The 19,180-nt window shown below is 35.7% G+C and overlaps 1 protein-coding gene across 5 annotated transcripts in view; it reads left to right on the forward strand.

Moving 5' to 3' along the window:
- GLCCI1 (glucocorticoid induced 1) overlaps window positions 1-19,180 on the forward strand; it is a 133,138-nt gene that overhangs the window by 27,038 nt on the left and 86,920 nt on the right. For 4 of the 5 annotated variants that reach the window (XM_050782957.1, XM_050782958.1, XM_050782959.1 and 1 more), the window contains exon 2: window positions 11,654-11,805. In XM_050782957.1, the coding sequence (XP_050638914.1) occupies window positions 11,654-11,805 (152 nt within the window). Of the gene's footprint in view, window positions 1-10,142; window positions 10,249-11,653; window positions 11,806-19,180 lie in introns of all 5 variants that reach the window. The other variant, XM_050782961.1, reaches the window with a different exon arrangement.

Raw genomic sequence — 19,180 nt, forward strand, 5'->3', positions numbered from 1 at the left:
AAAATTTATTTATTTTCTCTCTCTCTCTCTCTCTCTCTCTCTGTCTCTCTTCTCTCTCTCTCATATATATGTGTATATATATATCTGACTCTAGAAAGAATTTAATAACTCACATTTAGTTATCAAACATTCTGGAAATCTATAGTCTTAAATTCAAATGTGTTGAGAGGGAAATAGTATAATTTTACTATCCTTTTATGGTCATTTCTTCCATTTAGTGGTGGAAGACTTGCCCATAGAGATACTGAACATACTACTGCTCTCTTCTCTGTCAAAGGTGCTAACTGAATGATTCACACCTTCCACCAGTTCTTAGGTTAATTTCTTTCCAGGCTTTTGATTGAAGAGCATTCTCTAATAGATTTTCAGGAAAGACTTATAGGAATAATCCGTAAGTCCTTGCTAGTTCTATAGCAAGAACTCAGATATAGGTTTTTTAATCTGTGACCTTTATACTTGAAGATTACTTTAGCTTTATCAAATATATTTGGTATGTTGATTATTTTCCCCAGGTATAAGTATGTCCTTTCAGTATGTCTTTCAAGTTATCTTTTATTTTAGGAGAGTTTTTAAAATTATAGTTTTTAGTATTTTTTGTTTTGTTCCTTTGGTCATTTCTTGAGGGACTCCTGTTGTACACATATGTTGGACCTTCTTTGCCTGTGTTACATATTAATTTCTCTTGAAGTCTTGTCTCCTCATTTTTTTAATTCTATAGTTTTTTTCTTACCATTTCCTATTTCTGTTAAGGCATTACCCATTGTGTTTATTCATTCTTGTGTTTCTTGTAACTTAGACTTCATCCCTAAAATAAGTTTTGATATCTTTTCTAAGTTTTTGCTGAGTTTGATCACCTCTGTTTTCATATCTTCCTTGCTGTCAAACACATCATTTCTGAATATTTTTTAAGTACTGAGGTTTTTCATCACTGTTGTCATTTAAAAAAGGATTTGTAGCTTACTTTGAAATGTTAGGTCACAATATTCATCTTATATGGGTATGTCTTTCTGGCATGCTTTCATTATTCATAGGGACATCTTTTATTCTTTGTATGCTTTTATTCCCTTATGATAACTTTAGGAAGAATCTGCTATTCTTTTCTATTGTTCATTTCTTTTAAGTAAAATGATTTTTTTTTGTACTTTTTAATAGGGTGGATAGTTCATGATACCGTTTCTGTCTTCAAGGCTGTAGTGCTCCCACTTTTATTGTTTTTGTAAAATGACTTTAAAAAAAATTCTCGATTCTGCTGTCTCCCTGACTCCACTGTGCAACTTTTTCTCAACCTTCTCTTTTCTTTGCTTCTGTCTGCTCAATTTTGATTAGACTCCCAGTAATTTCTCTTTACTGTTGGATTCCATGTTGGAAGCAGTTCTTTTTTGTTAGATATGAGCATAGTCATATTGCTCTAGTATCTCAGACTTTATTGAGTTGATGTCCTTTTGCCTTCACTTGCAAATCAGATTGTGTGGAATCTCCTCCTAATTTAGCTACTATTCTAGATTGGCCCTTTACATTTACCTATTAGTGAATTTGTTCTCTGAACCGTCAGAAGCCTGGGTACATTCCTTTGCTGTCTCTCACACAGATGCTGATACCACTATGGCCCAATACTTTTTTATGCTTTCTCCCAACTCACTTATATTTGGTCTTTTATGGAGATATTTTGTGACATTATTATGTGGTAGATGGCAATACTCCTTGACTTACAATGGGGTTACATCCTGAAAAAAAAAATTTTAAGTCAAATATGCATTTAATACCCCTGTAAACCCATTGTAAAGTCAAAAAATTGTGAATCAAACTATCATAAGTCCAAATGCTTCTTGACTTAGGTACTATGGGGTTATATCCTGATAAACACATCAGAAAGTAAAAAAATTCTAAGTTGAAATATCGTAAATGTGGAACCATCTGTATTGTCCTTGAACTTGTGTTTGGCTGTTGTCTTAATCTGTTTTGCATAGCGATAACAGAGTGTCACAGACCAGCCTAGGCAACATGGTGAAACCCTGTCTCTACAAAAAGTACAAAAATTAGCCAGACATGTTGGTTCATACTTGTAATCCCAGCTACTCGGGAGGCTGAGACATGAGAATCACTTGAACCTGGGAGGCAGAGATTACAGTGAGCTGAGATCACACCACTGCACTCCAGCCTGGGTGACAGAGTGAGACTCTGTCTCAAATAAATAAATAAATAAAGTAGCTATAGAATATTATAGCTAGTTTATAAAATTTTCAGACTCAGGGTTAAATTATTTAATGAAATTAAATTATTAAAATCCAAATTTCACTTATATATTAGAGCAGTCTGATTTAATTTTACTCTGGCACTTTCACAAAAAAGAAATTCATTTTTCACAGTTCCGGAGACTGGGAAGTACCGTATTAAGGTACTGGCATTTGGTGAGGGCCTTCATACTATGTCATCCCGTGACAGAGGTAGAAAGGCAAGAGAGCAATAGAGGGTTGACCTAGCTCTTATAACAACCTGCTCTTGTCATAACATTAATGCATTCATGAAGGCAGAGCCCTCATGGCCTAATTGCCTCTTAATGGTCCCACCTCTTAGAGTGGTAATTAAATTTCATCATGAGTTTTGGAGGGGACATTCAAGTGTAGCAGCTTTCTTCATTGCTGTCTGTCTGTCGTTAAAATCTATTCTGTCAGCATCTTCATATTGTTGGAATACTTTGACAAAACTTTTATGTAAGGAACTGTCTTGAATATTGACTTACTACTCTTTAATGGACAGAAAATACTACATATATTGCATAGATATACATAGAGATACACACAAACACACACATACACACTCTTCATATTTGTCAAGGTAATGGTTTCACTTCAAACACTAACGGTGTTTGTGTTTCTGTATCAGTGTTTGAAGTGAAACTGTTACGTGAACAAATATGGAGAGTATGTGAGTATGTGTGTTTGTGTTTTATGTATGTCTGTGTATTTCTGTATGTATGGACATCAATCCCAAGTAAAAGCAGGTGAAAAATTTTAGTAGTATCCTGTACTAGAGGAGTTAATATTTTTCTGTTCATTACCTCTATTTCTCTTTAAATAAAAAGCAAATTTTGAGGGAAAATGCTTTTTCCTGTATGTCATATATTGAGAAAATTATTCCCTACTTAATTATCAAGGTGTGTGACCAGTAATATTAGTTAGCACTTTGGGAGGCCGAGGTAGGCAAATCACTTGAGCCCAAGAGTTCCAGACCGTCCTGGGCAATATGGCAAAACCCTGTTCTCTACAAAAAATACAAAAAAATTAGCTGGGCGTGGTAGCAATTGCCCGTAGCCCCAAATACTCAGGAAGCTAAGGCAGGAGGTTCATCTGAGCCTAGGAGATCAAGGCTGCAGTGAGCCGAGATCGTGCTACTGCACTCCACCCTGGGTGACAGGGCAAGATTCTGTCTCCAGAAAAAAGGAGAGAGAGCCCATTTTATAACCTTTATTGTTGTGCTTTTGTTAAAAACAGTTTTTCTTTATAAGTTGAGATGTAATAGTGAGTCTGTCTCGTTTGATAAAAAATTTTCCAAACTTCGGTGCTTTAACTAGAAGTTAAATTCACAGAATTTTGTGAAATGTTGTTTTCTGATTAGGAATATTTGTGTTCCTTTTGCTTACAATATGACTTTCCACCTTTGGGCAGTTATTTTAATTGTTTTTGTAGTTGCTAATACTTTGTGATTAGTATATGAACTCATTAGTCACAGTGGATTTTAGATGTTTGGAATTAACAGAATTCATTTGAAATTTATAAGGCTGATGAATCTCCTTCTACTAATTACTACTTTGCTAAAGTTCCTTAAAGGACTATCATTCTGCCACCCCCCAAGAAAATGAACTTAAAAAATATCTTTTGCCATATATGTAATTTTAAAAAATGTATTCCAAATATCAGAGCTCCATCTTAATTTGTTGTGTACTTTTTCAGTGCTTGTTACCAGGCTTCTTTTAGCCATATTAGTGAAGTTTTCTTTTCAACCTTGATGCAAAGATACTCGCTTGAGCTTTCTTTGAAAATAGATTGAAGACCTCCTTCTAAATGTCTTAACTTGTGTGTCATTTGACATAAGTTTATTGGGTGAGCTATAACTTAGAGAATCATGCCTAAATAGCTGCCTGACTACATTTTTTGGTTTGTTATTCCTGATGGACCTCAGGTTACAGAGTTTTGTCAGGCCTCATTTGGTCAGAAGCATGTTTGTTTTTCTTGTCAGCTTCTTGATTGGTTTCTTTCCAGATTCTGCAGGGCAGCCATATGGTCATTTCTGCATGTTTTCTAGATTGCGTGTGTGGCAGGGTTCCAGGTTTGGTTGATTAGTGTTTCAGATTCTGCCCACACTGAGAAAACTTCAGTTTTGCTCTTTAGTTTTATTTCAGATAGCATATTCACAACTAGTATCCTTTCTGTCACTTATGTGAAGTTCATTTGAATTTGGTGATTTTATTTTATGTGGCCCATGTATTTGGCTAATGTTTCATCATTCTATATGCCAAGAAGGAAGACTGTTAATAGCTGTTGAAGTGCTTAGATTATGCTAATTTAGGAAAACGAAATCTAGTAATAATTCTATTGGATGATAAATATTAATGTACATATTGGGTACAGATTGGGTAGAAAAACATACCAGTCACCTTTCCACATCCTGTATTCTCAGTTATTTTGTTACCTTTTTTTTTTGAAATTTATTTTGAAAATCATTATAACTGCGAGACAAGGAGAAAATTAATGTTAGTGGTGATAATACATTAAAAACTATAGCTTTCAAGGTATTACTTCTCATTACAGAATTAATGAAGTAAATTTCTATTAATAAAATTGAGCTTTAGCAAATTTATGCTTACCCTTAGTGAACCAATAACAGGAAAATTCCCCACCTGTATTTATTTATTGGCTATTTTTGATCTTAGGTAGATTAAGAACTATATCATTTCCAGATATTTTAAAGTTGAAGAAAAGCAACTTAATGTCTTGTATTCAGTCTGTTCTTGATGAATTTGGTATTTTGATTTCAATAAAGATTGAATTAATATGAATAAGTGAAGTTAAACATCATGAAAACCTCACTGACTACCTGTTAAAGATTTTATAAAGTAGCTATAGAGGCTGGGTGTGGTGGCTCACACCTGTAATCCCAGCACTTTGGGAGGCCGAGGTGGGCAGATCACTTGAGGCCACGAATTCAAGACCAGCCTGACCAAAATAGTGAAACCCTGTCTCTACAAAAAATACAAAAACTAGCCAGACATGTTGTTTCATACTTGTAATCCCAGCTACTCGGGAGGCTGAGACATGCGAATCACTTGATCCTGGGAGGCAGAGATTACAGTGAGCCAAGATCACACCACTGCACTCCAGCCTGGGTGACAGAGTAAGACTCTGTCTCAAATAAATAAATAAATAAATAAAGTAGCTATAGAATATTATAGCTAGTTTATAAAATTTTCAGACTCAGGGTTAAATTATTTAATGAAATTAAATTATTAAAATCTAAATTTCACTTATATATTAGAGCAGCCTGGTTTGCTTTTACTCTGGCACTTTCGTTTTGTAAGAGAGCCTACTTTGTTTTTTTCAGACTTACATTTTTGAGGAGGTAGTTTTTTTGGTTTCAGTTTTTTAAATTTTTTTTATTTTTATTTTTATTTTTATTTGTTTTGAGACAGAGTCTCGCTCTTGTCGCGCAGGCTGGAGTGCAATGGCGTGATCTCGGCTCACTGCAACCTCTGCCTCTTGGGTTCAAGCGATTCACCTGTCTCAGCCTCCTGAGTAGCTGGGATTACAGGCGCCCACCACCACGCCCGGCTAATTTTTGTACTTTTAGTAGAGACGGGATTTTGCCATTTTGGCCAGGCTGGTCTCAAACTCCTGACCTCAGGTGATCCGCCCACCTCAGCCTCCCAAAGTGCTGGGATTACAGGCGTGAGCCACTGTGCTGGCTCAGGAGGTAGCTTTTATTGTAACTACTTTCAACTTTTATTTGCATGCAAAATGCCTTGTTTGTGTGGTTGGGTCTTTTTCCGAAGAAGCTATACTGTACTTTATCTTTCTTAGTTTCTAGTGTTCCTAAGCATTCTACCTTAGAGTGTTTTGTATTTAGGTTTTAAGGTTCTGATTGCCATGGCCAAAACTTAATTTATTAATAGATAATGACCTTTTGAAGGAGCTGACTGCATGTTTAAATTTATTAAATCGAAAAGTTTGGCTGCTAGTCACAGATTCCAAAGAATTGGTTGACTTTTTTGCAGCAGGATATTTTCTAGAGTGTATAGTCAAACTTTTAATGTCTCTAAATAGGTTATTGCCCCCCAAAATTTATTTTTTGAGGTACAGAAAGAAAATATTTCTGTATTTTTATTTTTTATTTCCTACATATACATTTATATTTTTCTGTTTTATAATATATAACATATTAGCAATATCATAGATATCCAGTTCATAAAGAAGCAGCTACACATTACTGCATGCCTATATATTTACCAATAGGAACACCTAGTCAAAATAATTTGAAGACCACAGTTCGGACAGAGTAGTTATAGAAAGTGAACACTAAGGGTAGAGTGTGTGATCTTTTTAAAGAGATAGGTAAAGATTCAATGATTAAAAATATAATAGGCCGGGCGCGGTGGCTCATGCCTGTAATCCCAGCACTTTGGGAGGCCGAGACGGGCAGATCACGAGGTCAGGAGATCGAGACCATTCTGGCTAACACGGTGAAACCCCATCTCTACTAAAAATATAAAAAATTAGCTGGACGCGGTGGTGGGCGCCTGTAGTCCCAGCTACACGGGAGGCTGAGGGAGGAGAATGGTGTGAACCCGGGAGGCAGAGCTCGCAGTCGAGATCGTGCCACTGCGCTCCAGCCTGGGCGACAGTCCGTCTCAAAAAAAAAAAAAAAAAAAAAATATATATATATATATATATATACACACACACACACATATATATATAAAATAGAAAAATTAAGTAAATATAGAGTAAATAAGTGAAAGTAAATATAGATTAGAGTATTGTTATACAGACCAAGGGACTCATTTATAGATTATTTATGTATTTAACTCATTATAAAACATTAAAATGGGCTGAGTATTGTGACTCATACCTGTAATCGCAGTGCTTTGGGAGCCTAAAGGGAAAGGATTGCTTGAGGCCAGGAGTTTGAAATCATCTTGAGCAACACAACGAGACCCCCATCCCCACAAAAAATTTAAAAATTAGCCCGATGGGGTGGTGCACACTTGTAGTCCTAACTACTGTAGACCCAGGAGTTCCAGGCTGCAGTGAGCTATGATCACACCGGTACACTCCAGCCTGGGCAGGCGACAGAGCAATACCCTGTGTCTAAAAAGAACAAGACTGGGAGTGGTGACTTATACCTGTATTCCTAGCATTTTGGGAGGCCAAGGTGGGAGGATCGCTTGAGCCCAGGAGTTTGAGACCAGCCTCGTTAATATAGTGAGACCTCATCTCTATAAGTTTAAAAAATTAGCTGGGTGTAGTGATGCGCACCTGTGGTCCCAGCTATTCAAGAGACTGAGGCAGGAGGATCACTTAAGTCTGGGAGTTTGAGGCTGCAGTGAACTGTGATCATGCCAGTGTCCTCTAGCCTTGGGTGACAGAACGAGACCATCTGTAGAAAACACAAAATAAATTTAACACCACCCCCTCAAAAAAACCATTAAAAATGGTTCCTATTGTTTATTTACTAAACTAAAAGGAGTTTTAATAATTAAATGGACTACATACAACTTTTCAAATTGTTTGGAGCAATTTAAGTAGAGGCGCAAGTTATTCAGTTAGAATGGTGTTTCCTTAACTGGTTATAGCTGACCTTTATATAGGCCTTTTAAATTTAGAGGTCAACTGATAAATGTTGGCTTTGCCTCTCAACAGTTTGTTGTCTTTTGTTTCTTCATGGTGGAAGGAATTTAAAGTAAACTTTAAAATTTTAAACAAATTATTATAAATTGGATAATGGGAGATGTTACTTTTCTGTTTCCCAGTGTTGCTAAAATTAGTAGGTATTTATCACGAGGAAAAATATTTTAAAAATTAATATAAATAACTTCTAGTCGTGTTAATAGAACTAGAAACAGTTTATGTGTCTTCCAAGTTACCTATGATGTGGGGAGGAGGTAAAGATAAAAGGAGAAGAAACAAACAATGAAACAGAAAGCAAGTAGCAAGGAAACATTCCAAAATAGGAAAAAATTACATGACAAGGTGAACCAGATTTGTTATAACAATAAATATAAGTGGGATAAGCTCACCTTGTACAATCAGAAGGCTTGCTGCAATGTTTTTTTCAAAAGGTATAAAAACACTTTGTTTTATGATACACATAAAAAATCTTTTAAGAGCTTGTAAATGAAAGGGTGGGCATACCATGCAAATTAACAGAAAGAAAGCAGAAAGGGGTCATAATATTCAGTATGATAAAATTTAAAAAATAATTAATGGGACAAATTATAATAGTGATGCATATAAGCTGTAATGTTGATGTCAATAATCTATATGTACCCTTTGCCATTACGTAATGGCCTTCTTTGTCTCTTTTGATCTTTGTTGGTTTAAAGTCTGTTTTATCAGAGACTAGGATTGCAACCCCTGCTTTTTTTTCGCTTTCCATTTGCTTGGTAGATCTTCCTCCATCCCTTTATTTTGAGCCTATGTGTGTCTCTGCACATGAGATGGGTCTCCTGAATACAGCACACTGATGGGTCTTGAATCTTAATTCAGTTTGCCAGGCTGTGTCTTCTAATTGGGGTATTTAGCCCATTTACATTTAAGGTTAATATTGTTATGTGTGAATTTGATCCTGACATGATGTTAGCTGGTTATTTTGCCCGTTATTTGATGCAGTTTCTTCCTAGCATCGATGATCTTTACAATTTGGCATGTTTTTGCAGTGGCTGGTACTGGTTGTTCCTTTCCATGTTTAGTGCTTCCTTCAGGAGCTCTTGTAAGACAGGCCTGGTGGTGACAGCATCTCTCAGCATTTGCTTGTCTGTAAAGAATTTTATTTCTTCTTCACTTATGAAGCTTAGTTTGGCTGAATATGAAATTCTGGGTTGAAAGTTCTTTAAGAATGTTGAATATTGGCCCCCACTCTCTTCTGGCTGCAAATCAAAACCACAGCAAGATACCATCTCACACCAGTTAGAATGGAGATCATTAAAAAGTCAGGAAACAACAGATGCTGGAGAGGATGTGGAGAAATGGGAACGCTTTTACACTGTTGGTGGGAATGTAAACTAGTTAAACTATTGTGGAAGACAGTGTGGCAATTCCTCAAGTATCTACAGCTAGAAATATCATTTGACCCAGCGATCCCATTACTGGGTGTATACCCAAAGGATTATAAATCATGCTACTGTAAAGACACATGCACACGTATGTTTACTGTGGCACTATTCACAATAGCAAAGACTTGGAACCAACCCAAATGTCTATCAATAATAGACTGGATTAAGAAAATGTGGCACATACACACCATGGAATACTATGCAGCCATAAAAAGGATGACTTCATGTCCTTTGTAGGGACATGGATGCAGCTGGAAACCATCATTCTCAGCAAACTATCACAAGGACAGAAAACACTGCGTGTTCTCACTCCTAGGTGGGAATTGAACAATGAGAACACTTGGACACAGAGCAGGGAACATCACACACTGGGGCCTGTCGTAGGGCTGGGGGAACTGGGGGAGAGATAGCATTAAGAGAAATACTTAATGTAAATGACGAGTTAATGGGTGCAGTAAACCAACATGGCACATGTATACCTATGTAACAAACCTGCACATTGTGCATATGTACCCTAAAACTTAAAGTATAATAAAAGAAGAAAAAAAAAGAATCTATATGTGATAAATAATATAGAACTAAAATATAAAGGTCAAAAACGTGCAAAGAATAAAGAGAATTTTTAGAACTCAATAGTAGTTTAAAGATTTTAGAATACTCTTCTAAGTCTGTAACAGATAAAACTGATAATTATTCCTATATTCTATAATTTAATTCAATTGATATATAAGACAAGGAACTATATATTCTGAAAATAAAATACCTTCTCTTTGATTTATGAAATGTTTATAAGAAATTACCATGTTTTTGGTCACAGGGAAAATTTCAGGTAATTCCAAAGAATAGAAATGGGTTCCACTGGATTCTCTGCCTTCAGTACAATACAATTGGAGCTAAAGTAATACAGATAAAGAGGAACTCTGGTAATTTTCAGATCTTTTCTTACAATTCTTGGGTCAAAGGAAAAAATAAAAACTGTAGTTCTAAGCTATTATCTGCATAATATGATAACATGCATTTTGTTCTGTTTTTCTGGTAAACTAATTATTCTGATTTCAGGAAGGTAAAAGACAGCATTCAATAATAAATGTTTCTTCACCCTCTGTAAAGAGGAAGGCATTTTTGATGTGAGATATGACTCTGAAAAGACTCTTAGTCTTGTGAACCTGTAAATCTGCTGGATCTATCATAGAATGCACATTAGTAGTACATTATTTAGGATGGATATATGGAAAGTCCTCTATAGTTTCCTTATAGATTCGGTATTCAGTGTGATTAATTTTTAACAGAGATACTTGTGATACCCCTATGGAAAGGAGAAGTTATGGCAGATTGATTGAACTGTGTATAATGTCTAGAGATTTTGGGTTCTTTTTACCTCTGTCCCTTGTTTGCGTCTCTTGTTCAGTGTCCCTCTAGGCCTCAAATTCTTCGTCTGTGAATGAGGAAGTTGGATTAAAATATAAAGTTATTTATGCATGTTATTTTTGTATAGCTGTGAATATATTTATTAAGTGAGTACTGAATGTTGACTCCTATTTAGTCTGTAGGGTTTAAACTTATGCTCTGATGGGGGAGAGAAACAGGCTTAGGGTGCCCTGAAAGCAGAGACAGGCAAGTATATCTTGGAAGGGGAGAGGAAAGGGCATTGGGGAAATTTTCACAGAGTCAGTGTGACATCTGAGCTGGTCTTGAAGATAAATGGATTTGCCAAGTAAACAAGAAAGAGAGTTCTAGGCTTAGGAAGTAGAATGTACAGAGGCAGAAAGAGTGTATTTTACCTTTGGAAAAACACAGGCCATTCATGTGATGCTTAGCATGGGATTATGGAATAGCAAGATATTAAACATTGAGGCATATGGCACCCAAATTGTGAAAGCTTATTATGTCATACTAAATAATACAGGTTTTAAGTTAAAGACAATGACTAACCATGGAAATGTTTTCTATTTGGGCATGACACTGTAAAATTTAGTTGAAATGGATACAGGGATAGCAGTTAGAAAACTGGCAGTTCAGGTGAGACATGAATGAGAGTCTTAATTAAAATAATGGCAATGAGATGATATGCAGATTTATATAAAATGGATAGTCTTCATAGGGTCTGTGGAAGCCCTGGAAATGTATGTAAGATTTAACATGAATGTATTTTCCTTGGGACATGGTTCATACATTTCATCTGATCATACAACAGGGCTATTAGTGTAAATATACATATAATGGGGAAAATTGACAGGATGACATTCTACAAACTATGAAGTTAAAGAACTTTAAATTTTATTTTCTTCACTAATGACTACTCTTTTTTTTTTTCTTCACTTTTTGTAGCGGACAGGGCAAAATCTCAGCAAGTTCGAACCTCTAGTACAATAAGGCGAACCTCCTCTTTGGATACAATAACAGGACCTTACCTCACAGGACAGTGGCCACGGGATCCTCATGTTCACTACCCTTCATGCATGAAAGACAAAGCTACTCAGGTAAAAAAAAAAAAAACAAATCACAATCAGTTTTTTACCCTGCACTTCTTCTGTTTTGATCACAGTAAAGAAAATGTAATATAATCAAATTTTCCCAAATTTGAAATAAATCCAACCAAGGAAGAAAGGAAAAATCCATTGTTTTAAATAAACTTTGCAAGAATTGTTTTTTGTCATCTGGGTTTTAGAAGTTTTGAAATTCTTTAATACTTAAATAGCACATCAGTCTATATTACATGGTTTTAGACATTTACATTTATTAATGTCTAAAATTAATAGACATTAATTTTAAGAATTGCTTTGCAATAGCAATTAAAATGACTAGTAATCATTTTAGAAAAATATAATTTTTTAAAAAAGAGTTTGCACAGTTCTTGAAAATAATTTATAAAGTAGTAACACATGCCTAATGAAATCTTGTTGGAGAATTTATTTTTTTCTGTTTAAAACCAAGACTAAAAGCCTTCAGAGGGAAATATAAATTAACTCTCACATTTTCCCTATTTTTGGAAGGATCTCCGAGCTTTTGATTTGAAAAGCTTTTCCTCCATGTCAGAAAAAAATCTGAAAACATCTTTATTCATGATTATCTGAGTTCTTGACCATACCTTCATAACTGTAGTCAATCAGCATTTATTGGCATAAAGAAGAATACTAAAAATATAAGAGTTAGTCATTGGCTTTAAAAAACCTGGAGCACAGTTAGGTAGATAAGATACACATTTATAAAAATTGGTAAAAGAAGACAGTATATAATTAGATGTTAGATGAATAGAGTATGTAAATGTGAGGGCATTCAAAGGAAAGAACATTTTGGGCTTTGTAGGTTAGGGAAATAGAATAATTAGAGTTTCATGTCTGAAGACTGAGGAAAAAGAAAGTTTTGGACATGATCTGTAAAACTCTGCTTCTCAGTTTTTGTCATTTTCTTTCTCAGGCAAGCTTGAAGCTGTGAAATTGGCTGCTGCTTTATCATCTATCTCATCAATTCTGTCCTTGTAATATTTTATGCTGCCCTACTCTTTTGCTTTCCATTCTTCATTTAGTGAGGAAGGTGATAAGTTTAATATGGCAGGCAGTGGAATTTCCAAATAGAAATAACTAGCAAAACTTAGAGGTGTGGGCTTGGACAATTAGAGATCTGGACACAGATAATTAATTCAGAACCATCCTTCCAGAGGAGTTAGATTCACAAATATGATAAAATGTAGGTATAGAAAATAAAATTGAAAAATAATAATTAAAAAAAGAAAAAGAAAAATTTTAAAAATGTGGTTATAGAGTATGAAGGAAGAAGGTCAAGTGATAGAGGACTTAGTTTTTGGAAAGGTATACGCACACACAAAAAAACTAATGTATTCATCTGAAAGCAGCAAGAGGAGGAGGTAGTTAATATTTATTAACTATGTATGGTGTACTATTTGTTTTATAACTTGTTTCATTTAATTCTCACAAGACCATGGCAACATTACACAGATGGAAAAGCAGTCACTCAGGGAACTTAAATGATTTATCTGGGAGTATAACGCTAGAAAGTGTTGGAGTCATATTTCTAACACAGGCTAATCTATTAACCAATATAAGCTCCATTTTTATTAAAATAGGATTATAGGATAATACAGACATACATATGTATGTTATGTATATATGTACCTAGTGCTGTGACATTGCACTAAAAAATGGTAGCTATTCTTTTTAGATTGCCAAAAACACTCACAAAAAAACCAACATATGAAATGTAGCTATGTGCTGACGGTGTCCAGAGGGAAACATATTGGTTTTTTTTTTTTTTTGAGACAGAGTTTCACTCTTGTTGTCCAGGCTGGATCATGCCCATCATGATCTTGGCTCACTGCACCCTCCGCCTCCCAGGTTCAAGCGATTCTCCTACCTCAGCTTCCCGAGTAGCTGGGATTACAGGTGCCCGCCACCATGCCCAGCTAAGTTTTTGTATTTAGTAGAGACAGGGTTTCACCATGTTAGTCAAGCTGGTCTCGAATTCCTGACCTCAGGTGACCCACCCATCTTAGCCTCCTAAAGTGCTGAGATTACAGGCATGCGCCACTGCGCCAGACCCAGAAACACTGTCTTATTCGCTCTTCACAAAAACTCTGAAAAAAGAAGAGAAGCCAGAGAAAGATCGAAAGGCTAAGTGAAAAACTGGAATAGTGAAGGCTTAGAAATCAGAGAGAAAGCTATTCTAAGAAAGGAAAAATTGTTGACAGTATCAGATGCTAAAGAGAGGTCGTGGTGATTAAGGACCAGATTTGGGGATCAGAAGCACATTATCTTGGAGAGTGCAGTATTGGAGATAATGGTAGAGTAGGAGACCCAGATATTTGGGAGTTAAGAGAGTGATGTGGAGATAGAAGAAAAGAACACTGGATATGTTTCTTACACATGTCTGGTTTTTTATCTGTGCAGTGGGGTTAATAAAACCTAACCTATGATATTACTATGTGATTAAGTATGATACTATTGAAGGCAAATTTGGCAAATACTATATACACATTTAAGTTATGAGTAGTATGTGTAGACATGCCCACTTGTAACATTTGCAGGGTCTGCAGCAAATATAAAGGCCAGTATACTATATGTATGTAAGTTAAATTAACAAATTATTGAGTAAAATATACTTTGTCCTCCCCCCCACCAATGACAAATAATCTTCATATGGACCTGGAATATGAGGTTTAAACTAAGAATTCTCGGATTCTTCAGAGTTACGTGCCGGTGTATGTCCACATGGGCCAGGCCCACCAGGCCCACTGGGCCCACCTCATCTGAGCCTAAGTCCCATTCTCTTCCTACCCTACAATCTATTCTATACTTCAAGCTGGCTTTACACATATACTTGGACCCACCAGTCCTCACATTCAAGTGCCATCCTCAAGAAGCAAGAACCAGGGAATGGGTCTGCAGACCTTAGAAGCCAGGCCTACTGCTGTTTGGTCAGGAAATTCCTGGTTTTAGATTACCTGGAGTACAGTCTACAGCCAGGATGGGCTCATAATGTCCATGCTTTTTGCTCCCAAGGTCTCTTATCCCATGGCGAGGGGCATGGCTGCTAGAAGGCCAGAGTAATTTCCCCTAAATTTTGAGGTCCAGGATAAGGGCTTGTCTGGCTTGCATCTATCTGGATGTAGGTCATTTATTTGAGAAGCTTGACATTGAAAAGAAGGTAAAATATAGGGCTCATTTTACAGATGAGGAACCTGAGACTTAGAGAAGTTAAGTAATTTATACATCATTACATAGCTGTACATTAATATGTACTATGTACATATTACGTAATGATGTAACATACATATTATATATTACATCGTTACGTAATATGTACATCGATGTACATATTACATCGTTACGTAATATGTACGTAGTACATATTAAGTGTGAGGACAGTGAACCCAGACCTGGCTGATTCTGAAGTGTTTCCTTTTTTTCTTCAGCTGTCTGTTGCCTTTTATGGCAACCACTAACCACTAACCTACTTCTTGCCTCACAAGCATAAGAAATGGTCTTGCCCTAACCATCTGTTAGTTTAATTGGAGATACAAGAGATGAACATATGAGACTTTTTATGGCATCATCCGTTCCTCCTGGATTAACTGTTGAACTCAGGGTGGGAAGAAGTAGTTTTATTTATGTAGTGGAATTATGTAGTGGACATTGATGGAAGGAAGGTGGTATACTCAACTTGCTACAGACATTAAACACCTGGGTTGTTTGGCCTTGGTGGAGGGTGTCTCCAGGGTGTTCTTCCTTTTATATTTCTATGTTTCAGCTCCCTTAATTATTGAGAGCTTGACATAAAAAATTTAATATGTTTAGTATGTTTATATATTAAAAAGAGGTAGCATAGTGTTGTGAAAAGATTGTAGACTTTGGAAGCAGATCATGTATTCAAATCAAGGCCCAGTGAGGGAACTTTCTGGGATAATGGAAATGTTAATTTAATTTAAAAATTAGTTAATTTTAATTAAGTAAAAATTATATATTAATGGTGTACAACACGATGCTTTGATAGACACACACACATTTGAAATGATTACATCAGTCTATTTAACATATACATTTTTTTATGTGTGGTGAGAACACTTAAAATCTACTCTCAGCAATTTTCAAATATACAATATATTTCACTGTAGTCGTCAAGATATACAGTGGATCGCTTGAAGCTGTTTCTCATAAGTGAAATTTTGTGTCCTTTGACCAGCATCTCCCAAGGACCCCTAGCCTCTGATAACCACTATTCTACTCTCTATTTCTGTAAGTTAAATGTTGTATATCTTTTTTTTTTTTTTTTTTTTTTTGAGACAGGGTCTTGTTCTGTTGTCCAGGTTGGAGTGCAGTGGTATGATCTCGGCTCACTTCAACCTCTGCCTCTCAGATTCAAGCAATTCTCAGGTTTCAGCCTCCCAAGTAGCTAGGAAGTAGCTGGGACTACATGCCCCCGCTACCACGGCCAGCTAATGTTCGTATTTTTAGTAGAGGTGGGGTTTCGCCAGTAGAGGCTAGTCTTGAACTCCTGGCCTCAAGTGATCCACTAGCGTTGGCCTCCCAGAGTGTTGAGATTACAGGCCGGAACCACCATGCCTGTCCAGTGTTATATGTCTTAATAGAAGTTTGAGTTATGTTGGTGAATTCATTTATCGGAACTTACCCAAGTGTACACTTGTGCATTTTGCTGTATAACTTTAACTTTAAAAATACAGAATATGAACAGAAAACAAATACTGAACTCAGATGTTTAGAGATGAAGTATACTGCCGTCTGCAACTTTGAAATGAATAAAAAATAAGATCAATTGATGGGTGGATACCTAGATAGATACCTAGTGGAGCAAATAGAGCAAAATGTTATTTAGAGAAGCTGAATATTGGCTTTATGGGCCTTCACTGAACAGTGTTTTGTTTTTTTTTTTTAACTGTTCTGTTTGAAATTTTTATTAGTAAAATGCTAAAAAAAAAATTCATGGCCCACTGACTTAACTGCTTTGTGACCCAGTCAAGCTTTCTTTCCTGTAAATTGAAGTTACTAATACCCGATGTGCACATTCACACATTTATTCTGAGGATTAAAAGATACAGCTTTACATTTTTAAGGCCTCTGAAGAAATGGATCACTGCCAGTTATTTAGAGTCATCTGTTTAGCCTTGTAGAAAGAAAAACTAAAATCCATTTGTGAAATTTAATATTTTATTACTGTAGCCTTGCAGATACAACCTTTTTAAAACAAAAAATGTATTACCAACTCTTAAAATTGAACTTGCAATTAAGGTTACTGTAATAAGAAAGTAATTGTTCCTCAGTCTTCACCCCATAGTTTAGGTATAGTCTCTGGACAAATTTTAAATTCTGTGTTTGAGTGTGTTTTTAAACGTGAAAGTAATATATATTCTTTGTAAAGTGGCCAAGTAATAAAAATAACATATACAGTAATAATCAGAGGTATTTCCTACAACTTCCCAGGTATAGTAGTGATTAGAGCTGTTCATAGATATTGGCATTCTCTCTCCTGGACACATGGTAGGATTCTGCTTCTCTGCCCCTTGAAGTTAAGTGTGGCCATGAGACTTGATTTGGGAAGAAGCTTTAAAGAACTGGTGCATTCTCTCTGACGGGGAAGTAACTGTTCACTCCTACTCTGTCCATCTGGGTCACTGACAGTGACAAGCATAGCCTTCTTAATGATCCATACATGTAGTATGAGCAATAAATTAACCTTTGCTGTTTTAAGTCATTTGGATTTGGAGAGTGTGTGGTTACTATCCTATAATCTAGTCTTTACTGACTACTATGCAATGTATAACCCTTTTAAAGAAATTTTTGTAGGCCTTTCAGAGCATAGTGTGTTATTTTTCTTAATTAAAAGCTTTTCAAAAGATTCATTGTGGGCATAAAATCAGTATCAAAATAGAATGAAAAAAAAGTGAGCGCTAGAAGTGTTTTTTTTCTTAGAGTTTTGCCATTTGCTTAAGTTGTTTTCTTAATCTTATTTAAACGTTAAAAAAATTGTATCTTAATAGTTTATTTTCCTGTTATACCTTTCTTGGAGTTTTCTGGACCTTAAAACTTTTTCTGATACAATTAGATGCGATTTTCTTTGTATGAGTAGTCCATCCAAAACAGCCCCTGGAAACAAGCTACCTCAGCCTCAAAATGTCACCTCTCTTGAAATGTCCATTAAACTAGAAGACATGATGGTGTTAATCTACAGAGCTGATTTTCATTAACAAGCTTTCTGCAAGTGAATGTATTCAGTCTTAAGAGGAGAAACCACCACTGCCGCCGCCTTCTTTTTAAATGAGGATTTAAAATGCTTCTGATTCGATTTATATTTTAATAAAATGATGGATTTAATGCTTTTTATATGTAACTTGTAAAAGAAAAAAGTCACTTGCCTCAACATAGAATTTCCACTTTAGGAATCTGCTCCCTGCCAAGGTCAACATCCTATCATAATATCTTATAAAATCTCTGTGCTTCTCAGTTCTTGCAGGGATGCTTAGTGATACATTTATAGACATTCTGTAATTATCCCAGAATGTTTTTAATTCAGCTAAATTAAAAGAAATAAATATTTCAGGTTATGTATTTTTGGGTTTTGTCTAATTTTGTTTTAAAAATAATGCTTTCTGATGGTAAAATAATCCATGTAATATAGAAGGACATGAACAGTAGTCACTAACTCCCTAGACCTACTACTTTAAGTATTATTAACAGGTGTTTTTGGCAGGTACATATTTTGAGAAATTTTCTGTACCTATAGAAATATATTGTTTAAACATATACACATAGAGATGAAATCATACTTTATATCATGTTACTGACTTGCTTTTTCCATTTGATGGATCATGGGCGTCTCTCCTTATAAAATGTAAATCCCTACCTCATTTTTTTTTCTATTTTTTAAGTTATGGTAAAATATACATAACATGCTAGCCAGGCATGGTGGCCTGTGCCTGTAATCCCAGCTACCCAGGAGGCTGAGGCAAGAGAATCGCTTGAACCCGGGAGGCAGAGGTTGCAGTGAGCCAATATCACGTCACTACACTCCAGCCTGGGCAACAGAGTGAGACTCTGTCTCCCCGCACGAAAAAAAAAAAAAAAAAAAAGAAAGAAATTTACCATAAATGAAGATGAATTAACCATTTTTTAAAATGTACGGTTCCATAGCATTAAGTGCATTCACATTATTGTACAACCATTACCACCATGCATGTCTAATACTTTTTCACTTTTTCCAGCTGAAGCTCTGTATTTATTAAATACTAGCTCTCCATCCTCCCCACCACACCCCAGCCTCTGGTAGCCATCATTCTACTTTCTGTCTCTGTGAATATACTCTAGGAACCTCATATGAGAAAAATCA

The sequence above is a fragment of the Macaca thibetana genome, chromosome 3 (assembly GCF_024542745.1).
Source record: "Macaca thibetana thibetana isolate TM-01 chromosome 3, ASM2454274v1, whole genome shotgun sequence".
Lineage (NCBI taxonomy): Eukaryota > Metazoa > Chordata > Mammalia > Primates > Cercopithecidae > Macaca > Macaca thibetana.